Source organism: Cucumis melo, chromosome 7 (genome assembly GCF_025177605.1).
Source record: "Cucumis melo cultivar AY chromosome 7, USDA_Cmelo_AY_1.0, whole genome shotgun sequence".
NCBI lineage: Eukaryota > Viridiplantae > Streptophyta > Magnoliopsida > Cucurbitales > Cucurbitaceae > Cucumis > Cucumis melo.
Window position 1 is genome coordinate 17678723 of NC_066863.1, and position 9896 is coordinate 17688618.

The following is a 9896-nucleotide window of genomic DNA, read 5'->3' on the forward strand; positions in this document are numbered from 1 at the left end:
CATGAAATGTAATTGAAAGAGCTTTCGGTCTTGAAGGGTCAATGGGCAATCCTTTGAGAAAAGTCGTACTCCTCCATACGGGTCCAATGTCGCACGATACTGGCTCGTTGTCTACTGAACAACCTTATCAATAAAGAGATGACAAATGTTGATATACTAGACAACAAAAATGTGGATGTTCGACCTACGTAACAACTGTAGGTGACGATATACACTACATAGAGACCTTGAACGAATGGAATTAGTGGAGGGACGAGCTAGTCGAAGAAATGTTCGGTGATTGGGAGTTGCGTAATCAGTAGCACCGCTAGTATAGCAGTAGTTCAGTGTTTATGTTTAATTTAATCGTTAATGATACCACATTTACTTGTTTTTCCATATGGTTTGAATTTCTTTAAGCGAATATATTTGTTTACCAACAATATGAATGACACATTGGAAATTCATTAGAAGCACAATATATTATGTTTTTATGTGGTTTTTTTCTTGAGAAACTCAGTTGACTAATATGTTTGCATTTATTTTCTAGTATGACAAGTTCTTCAAGTGCCCTTAAGAACTTATGGACGAAAGAGAAGGAGGCCACCATTGTTGAGTGCCTAGTGAAGTTGGTATCTGTCGATAGCTGGAGGTCCGACAATTGGACCTTTAGACCCAAGTACCATAGTTAGCTCGCAAGAATGATGGTTCAGAAGATGCCATGACGTAACATCTAGGCTACGACTATCGATAGTCGGATAAAAACACTAAAGAGAACGTTCCATGCTATAGCCAAGATGCGGGGCTCGTCGTGCAATGGGTTCGAATGGAATTATGAACTGAAGTGCATTATTGTGAAGAAGGATGTGTTCGAGAATTGGGTAAATGTACATTATTTCTTATGTCAACCATTATTCGTTTGTAATAAAAAAAAAATAAACTAACAATTTACTGCAACACTTGAACAGAGTCATCCTGTTGCGAACGGCCTCCTAAACAGATCGTTTCCCCATTACAACGAACTGTGCTATGTCTTTGGGAGAGATTGTGCGACAGGAGGGCGCATAGAGACATTCGTTGATGTCGAGTCGAATGTGTCTGGATGGTACGAGGGACTTGCCAGTACTGACGATGGCAACAATATTGAGATCCCTACGATGTACAGTCAGGGACTAGACATGTCGCCTAACGACATAATGGGCACACGACCCAAACGTGCAAGTGGCGATAGGAATGCTTCAAGCGAGTTAAAGAGGAAGCGAGGTGGCCAGTCGGTAGAAATTGCGAAAGTCATATGCAGTGTCATGGAATACGTCAATGACCAACTTAATCAGAATGTAGATAGGTTGATCATACAATGCCAAGATGCAAGCGCAACACGTCAAGAGGTCGTTCAATAGTTACTTACAGGGAACCAAACTGACTAGATTCGACAAGTGTCGCTGTATGCATACCGATGCACAATGTCGATGACATGAAATCATTCCTAAACGTACCCAATGAGCTTAAGTTCGACTATTGTATGGTCATTCTCCAAGAAAACCCTTGAGTGTTTCTCCATTTCCTTCATTTATCATGTGTCTTTCCTGCTTCATCTACTTCACTCTGTTTTTCTACTTTTCATATCTATTGTAATTCTACTGTTATGTGAATGAGAATTTCTAGTAATCCAGTTCTTCCATAAATGTCGTCTTTCAAATTTATATTTGCATTGCTTTACAGGTTTACGCGTTACATGTGAACGGGACAAGAAAAAAAAAAACAGGGTGAAACATAACAATTTAAAAACGAATTTATGAAATAAATGTGGTATGTAAGAAAAATAATGCAAAAGATATTTAAAAAAAATTATTTTTTATATATATAAATATATATCATAACATTAGTATCATAATCCTTTCCTAAAATGTATATTATCATAACACAATCAATATCCTTTCCCTAGATACATATTATCATAACACTACCTATTTATCATAATCCTTCCCCTAAACACATATTATCATAACACCATCTATTATAATCCTTCCCCCAAACACATACTATCATAACACTACCTATTATGAATCTTCCCCCAAACACATATTATCATAACACTAATTTTATCATAAGAATTATCATAACACTAACCCTCCATAACTCTATCCTTCCCCCAATCGGCCCTTATATTTTTTTTGAAATCTTAGAAAAAGTGATTATTATGAATTAGTTAAATATATATTTTCAAAAATTTATAAAATAAATATATAAACATTTATTAAATATGAAGATTCAGTTAGAATATAAATTTATTAAATAAATATACAAACATTTATTAGATATAAAACTTTAGTTATGATATAATTAATTGCATATTATGGATAGATATTTCATTGATTTAGGATGAAAGAGTTGATTAAATATTCTAAATCAAATAAATATTCAGATTTGGTTAATATCTAACAAATATATGAGTTCGAAAAAAGTATCAAAAATTCAATGGTCTTACAAATGTATGATATATTTAAAATATAGTGTACGTGAAAATCATAACACAGCGGAGAGTAGAAATAAAATGGCGGTTGTTAGGAAATTTGCTAAAAAAAACTTATTAATTCTTTTTTTTTTCTATAATTCCAACCGTAATAACTAAAGGATAAAAAAATGGAGTTCATTTTTTAAGGAGGGTGGTTTTTAAATAGTTCCAAGCAATGTTGTTGATCCAAGTTTCTGCTCCAAAAAGTATTGTAGTACTGGGCGTAGGTGAAAGGTCTGTAAATGGGAGAAGGTTGGGAGAGGGGCGGTGCAGGAGTAATGAGGGCGTCATCGCAAGGGCAGAGAAAAGAAGCGACCGACAGCCTGGGCTTCTCAACATTGACCACCGCTCGGTGCCAAACGCTCTTGTACATGCCATTGCTCAATGCCTGTGTATGCACATGGACATTGTTAAAACAAATTAACTAAAATTAAAATCAAAAGGTAAATACGTACAAAGTACCTGTAATTGGTCGCCTATATTGATTACAAAGGCATTGGGGTGGGGGTTGACCGCTAGCCACTTCCCATCTTTGAGGACTTGGAGGCCGGCGACATGGATGTCCTGAAGGAGAATGGTGAGTGCGTTGGGATCCGTATGGCCAGGGAGCCCGTAGGTGAGTTCTGGTTGGGGACATGGAGGATAATAATTTATAGCCATGTGCTGACCTTGTTCACCCAACACCTTCCTTATGTATTCCTTCTCCAGCCCCAAGCTCTCCGATATCAGCTCCTCTATTCTGTACCCAACTTCTCGTACTTCATTGCAATAATTACTCACTATTTCCCTATCATAACCACCCCATCGTCAATTCATCATTATTTTATTACACTTTAATTTGTATTGATATTCTTCCTATCTATCTTTATTCAATATCAATCCAATTAATTCTTTCTCATTTAATACATGCATCAATAAAAACACCATATACCTACATATATCACAATCACAATCACTTTTTCTTTTCTTTTCTACCAAATTCATATTTAAGTCCGTACTTTTATTTACATCCACCCACTGCTTATCTTCCCTGTCCACCACTAATATTGAAACCCCAGACTCTCACCCCACCCAAATGTTAGACTATACAAAACATTCTTAAATTTTTTGTCAAAAGAAATACTTTTTGAGGTTTAGAGATAACATTTTAATGGTAGGAGTATCTTTCTTTTAATCCAAGGTTGTTTTCCAAATTTTTTAAAATGGATCTTTTCAAAAATATAAAAAAAATGGTAAAATATTTAGAACAATTCCGAAAACGAAAAAAGTTCAGAGGTGCATCGTGTAAAATACCAAAAATGTCACGTCAACCACGCCATCAACCGCGCGTGTAATATATTTGCAATCGTTTAGATTTGGTTATTGTTTGGTAAGCGATCGTTCAAATTTTGCTACAATTTATTTTTTTAATTTTCTCGTTTAATTTTGTTAAACAAAATTTGGTTAGACAATCGTTAAATGATTTTTTTTCAAAATTTGGTACACGATTTTTTTAATTATTTTGGTATACGATCGTTTACATTTCTCTAAAAGATGATTTATCTTTTTAAATGATAGTTTGCTTTTTTTACACGATCGTAGATTCTTTATACACGATCTTTTATTTTTTTACACGATCGTTTACTTTTTTTTTAAACGATCTTTTACATTTTGTTACTCCAATCTAAATGATTTTTTTTTCAAGATTCTTTGTACACGATATTTTATTTTTTTTACACGATTGTTTATTTTTTAGTTTATATTTAGCTACTCCAATCTAAATATTTTTTTTCAAAATTCTTTATACATGATATTTTAGATTTTACTTTTTTTTTTACACAGTCATTTAGATTTGATTAACCAAATGTAAACGACGTAAAAAAAGAGAAAAAAAAGAAAGACGATAGAAAGAAATCGCAGAGAAAAAAAGAAGAGAAAAAGTAGAAAAATGGTGAAAAGAAATCGAAAAAAGCAGAAAAAAATAAGGAAGACAGATTAAACGACGTAAATAAAGAATTGGAAAATAGGAAAAAAGATGGAAAGAAATTGTAAAAAAAAAAAAGAAAAAAGAAAAACGGTAAAAGAAATGACAGTAGGAAGATGAAAGAAATCGTGGAAAAAAGAAAGAAATTGTAGGAGAAAGAGGAAAGAATTGCAGGAGAGAAAAATATGAAAGGAGAAATCTGAAATATTTAAAAAATGACTAATTGGTTTTTGTTAGACGGTTTGTGATGTTTAGGAAAGTTTCCATTTTTTAAAACTTATGAATGTTTTCCATTCTAGACTAACAGTACAGATTTTTATTTTAGCTCTTAATATTCTTTAATGTAATTTTCATACAAAGTGCAAATTTTAAAGGACATTTTGTATATTGAAATTTTCATCAAATAGGTCTTTCTAAATATAGTTGATTGAGAGTATTTTGAAAGATTAAAATATTTGGTGAATTATTGTGATCTACGTTCACAAATTTTAAATGGGCATTTTTTTTTTTTATTAAAGAAAATAGTAATCAAATAAGAGAGAGGTTTAATGATTTAAAATGATTCAAGGTAGTTATTAAATAAGAATAACAATAATTTAAATATTTTCTAGAAAAGAAGGATGAATACGTCATAGAGAAAAGGAGGTGAAAGGGTTAAAATAAATAAATAAATAAAGACAAAAGAAAGAAAGAAAAGTATAAAATATAAAATAGTGGGAGGAGGGTTGGAGGATCCATGAAAGATGGCGTGCTGAACTGTTGGGCGTTGGATGATGAGGATGGTTACGTCAACGCGGTTGGAACGATGACGTCAGAGATGAGTATCAAAATAGAAATAAAAAGGATAAAAAAATTATTGAACGAAATGTCCAAATAAGTCAACAACCCAACTATCCAAACTTTGGGTTAGTTTTTATATTGGATTGGATTTTTTATAACTTTTCCGTTAATGAAATTTATGGTAGATAAATTTAAGTATTTTTTAAATTAATAAATAATATACTTAAAAATAAAATAAAATAAAATGAAATAAATAAATAATCCATTAATTTAATGGAATGGAACCCAAATTTTTAGAATTAAGTTGAATTGGGTTGAAAAATGCGTTTAATCCAAACTTACTTACACTGGGGGAGGGCAGTGAATGGAAGAGAGGGGGATGTGTCATGTGTGAGTGTGAAATTGGGGTGCTGTCACTGCCGTCCAATTCAACGGAGAGAGAAAGAAGATCCATAAAATAAAATTAGTAATTTTGAAATAATGGGCGCACATGGAAGCACGCTACTTCTAGTTTCCACCTATGTGGACCCACTTCTAATACTGTCCCAGTCAATGGTCCTTCCAACCCTAAACCCAATTCACAATTCAAGTTCATATCACACAAATAAAAAAGATTCATAAACTAAATAAATTAAATTTCATCTTCACTTCAACAAAATATCTACGCTTTTCTTTCCTCCTCATTTTATTTTTCTTTTATTTTCTTTTTTCTTTTTTCTTTAAAATATATATACATATATACATATACATATACACACACACATATATATATATATGCTTCTTCTCCACCGCCCTCCAAGATTTTGACATATAATTTTGTAATTCAAGTGTGTGGCTCAACATTTTTCTACAGCTTAAAAGTCAAAGTAGCAATAATCAATATACTACTTAATTAACCTCAATTGTATCTTTTTTTTTAAACTAAATTCTTCAAAATGTGCCTAGTTCTTGTTAAAAATAACTTTGTCTCTTATACATACACTATAGTTAACCTCATTGGTTTATTTAATTCTATCCAAAAAGTCTTTTATATAGAATTTATATTATAACGCCTAATATTCATCATTATCTTTTTTTTATAAAGAATATATTCTTAGTTAGTTGTTCAGTTAGAGATAGATTATGTACAAACCTTAATTTTTAAGAAAGTATAACAGAGCCTGTCAGACACTCAAATTATGTACGGACTTCATTTTTTAAGAAAACATAAAAAAGTACGTCAGACGTTTTATGGAAATAATAATAATAAAAGTCATAAAATGATACTAGATATGACAAACAAATGATAAGGAAAAAAAAAAGAAAGCTTAAATAAATGTAAACGTAGCAATGTGTTTAATTTGCAAAATATGGAATTAGAAGATAATGGATTAGGATAAGAAGAAGGGGATTAGAGAGTTAAAAAAGAAGAAGAAACAGAAAAAACCTGAAGGATGGTGGATTAGAGGGCCAATGGGGGGTGTAGTTGGAGAGAGGATAGCAATGGAGTCTGAGATAATCCCTCCAGTTGTGAAATTGCTCTTTCCGGACATTGAAACTTGTGGAGAGTCTGACAGTCTTGGAAGGGTCGTCCGAATAAAATTTCAACTTCTCCTCCACCGGCAGCCCAAAGAACAGCTTGCCAACTTCTATCATTTTCTCCACCAATTCCTTTCTCACACCATGGTTTATAACCTATATATATTCATTATTATTATTATTTACATATGTTCAATCTATATTCCAATCAAATAAAAATTGTAATTATTTACCTGGAAAAAGCCGTAGGACTTGCAGGCCTCCTCCACTTGCTTCACAATCATCTCTCTCTCCTCGCATCCCAAGTCGATGATTGGAACCTTGTCACAACCACACACCTCCGACAGCCGTGGCCTATCGGATTCAGGCCGTTCATACTTTTCCGGCAACTTTTCGTGTCGTTCCCCTGAACACAAAAGTTGGATCTCCATTTCTTTACCACAACTACTTATTTACCTCCCTAGCGACTCCCTCTCTCTCTCTCTCTCTCTCTCTCTCTCTCTCTCTCTCTCTCTCTCTCGCCATATATGTATATATATAAATTCCTCTCCCCGTTTTTCTTCCAAAATAACTCATTTCTTTGCTCAATCATTTTTGTCAATTCTTTCTCATTTTCCAATTTTACCCTTTATCAACCCATTATTTTTTGCACTTTTTTCACTCCATTTTCTCATTTGCTTTTCTAATTAACCTCTACAGATCCTCTTGACTTTTTTCAAACATATAACAAGGTGTTGTCATTTTGAAAAATAACAAAATTTTCTTTTCTTTTCATAAAATGGAAAAAAAATACAATAAATAAGAATTTGCAAAAACTCAAAATACCTCTACATACATAAAGTGCTAGTTACTTTTTTAAGCTAAAATAAAATATAATTACGTTGGAGATTTTTTAAAAAATATAACAAGTCGGAAAAATATTTATATTATATAAAACAATTTTAAAAAAGAAAAATGCCTACAGACCCACAATGAAAAATACAAAAAATGTCTCAGTCAATACGTATCAATCGGTCACACGCGTGTTTGTAAATCTTCTTCTAAACGATCATGATATGCGATCGTGTAGGAAATGATACACGATCGTGTAGGAAATGATACACGATCGTGTAGTGCAGGAAATGATACACGATCGTGTAGTGCAGGAAATGATACACGATCGTATAGGTAGTATCAACACTAGTCACATGCACGCGTGTAATTCTTTTTTTAAACGATCATGATACGCGATTGTGTAGGAAATGATACACAATGGCATAGTTCATGATACACGATTGTTAGTTCATGATAAACGATAGTTTTGTAGAAGTCCTAATAAACGATCGTGTAGATCATGATGATACACGATCGTGTGTAGTTCATACACAATCAAGTAGTTTATGATAAACGATGGTTTTGAAAAGCCCTAGTAAATGATCATGTAAATCATGATACACAACTTTGTAGTTTATGATACACATTCATGTAGTTTCATGATATACGATAGTGTGGTTCATGATACACGATCATGTGGTTCATGATACACGATCATCATCATAAACGATGGTTTTGAAAAGCCTTGTGGTAAACGTGAAGGGATAAGAGTTTTTATATTTAAATATGATTAAAATCTGGATTAAATTAAATACAAGATATTTAATTTAGAAATTAATTAATTAGAGAATTAATTAATAGTTTGGTTTAATTTTATTTAATTAAATTAATTAAGTTAAAACTATAGATTATACTAGAGATATTCATTATTTAAATATGATTTAATTATTTATTTAATTTAGATAAAATTAATTAATTAAATTTAATTTATTAATTTTAAATTAAATTAATTAAATGGGAAACATGGATGGTTATCCACGTAACCTAGAGATCTCTCAACTCTCTCTTCTTCATCTTAAAGAAGTGAGAGGTAAAAGAACAAAGAGTTCCAATTTTTCTCTAAAAGTTTTTTTTTCTTTTTGTGTGTACTCTGCAAAAATTCTCTTAAGAAAATTATTCTCTGCAAAACTAAATTTCCCTTTCACTTTTTGGTTCCCACAAACTGATCTCTAGCTCAGAGAATAGAAAAGTTTCCAAGTGATGGTGCCTCAATTTGGTATTTGACAGATACAAAATCGTCAACGGGAATAAGTGTTCTTGCCTCTTCTTCCTGTTCTCTATATTTTTTTTATAGCATGCTTATCCTTATAGGATTTAGTTTCTATTATTTGCAAATGTACTAGTATTTTTAGGATCCCAAATTAAATTGAGTAATGGTTATGTTCAATTATTCCGCTACGTAGGGCTCTTATCCCTTCAAAACGATCATGTAGTTCATCTTTGTCCATGACACATTGGAAAAAAAAAATACAAGATTGATGATTGATTGAAAAAATAATAATAATTGTAGAACAATGATCATGATTTAAAAAAAATATAAAAGAAAAAATTGCATAAGAAGAAGAGAAGGAGAACACCGTCGTTGACCGCCGCTGTGAAGAAGATGGAAAGGAATAAGAAGAAATCGAAGTTCACCTGGAAATCAAAAACGACAATGGCAAACCTTGAATATTTTAAAAAAATGGCTGGTTTCATGAGTTTTTTATTTTGTTACACCAGCCGTAAAATTTTGGTATTTTGTTATATTTACGAAAATTAATCATTACACTTTAATAAATGTTGAAATATAATTACACATACAAACTTGTCCAATCAAATCAGAACCCTTCATCTCCATTTTCCAAATCCGTCATAGTGATCTTCATTTACAATTTTTGTTTCTCAATTCTCTATCTTCTATTTTTTGATTCTCCATCTTCCTTCATCTTCATTTTCCTTTTTTCTTTTAAAATTACATCTTCTTTGAAAACATTACATCTTCTTCAACTAGAAAAACCCTAATCTTTGAAAAAAAAGCTATAATTTAATATAAAAATAACAGGAAAATGTAAAAGTACAAATGGTAATGTCAGGAGTTCCATATCTGCTATAACATTATGAGCAATACTTTTATGTAAGTTAAAGTTAGTTGTCACTCTTCGCCCTGTAAACCATGAGAATCAATGCATTTTACAATGTTATACACAACTAAAAGATACACGAGTGATGGAAGCTTGCTTATTGCGTCCACAATTTAATCTTCAAGTTCAACCGTGAGAATATCTTGGC

At 31.8% G+C, this 9896-nt stretch overlaps 1 protein-coding gene across 1 annotated transcript; it reads right to left on the bottom strand.

Moving 5' to 3' along the window:
• Positions 1–2444: 2444 nt before the first annotated feature.
• On the bottom strand, positions 2445–7302 carry LOC103501178 (protein DOWNY MILDEW RESISTANCE 6). Its single transcript, XM_008464687.3, has 4 exons — positions 6989–7302; positions 6664–6911; positions 2957–3281; positions 2445–2882 (listed from the first exon to the last, which is right to left on the bottom strand). Exons 1-4 carry the CDS (start codon positions 7184–7186, stop codon positions 2637–2639), a joined length of 1017 nt encoding a protein of 338 aa, XP_008462909.3. The 5' UTR covers positions 7187–7302; the 3' UTR covers positions 2445–2636.
• Positions 7303–9896: the final 2594 nt, after the last annotated feature.

What these genes read in the sequence shown, in the direction of transcription:
- LOC103501178 (XM_008464687.3), bottom strand. Translation starts at nt 7,186, where the DNA reads ATGGAGATCCAACTTTTGTGTTCAGGGGAACGACACGAAAAGTTGCCG. An exon ending in AGTCCTACGGCTTTTTCCAG is followed by an intron (nt 6,912 to 6,988) that starts GTAAATAATTAC and finishes GAATATATATAG; the next exon opens with GTTATAAACCATGGTGTGAG. An exon ending in ATATAGGCGACCAATTACAG is followed by an intron (nt 2,883 to 2,956) that starts GTACTTTGTACG and finishes GTGCATACACAG; the next exon opens with GCATTGAGCAATGGCATGTA.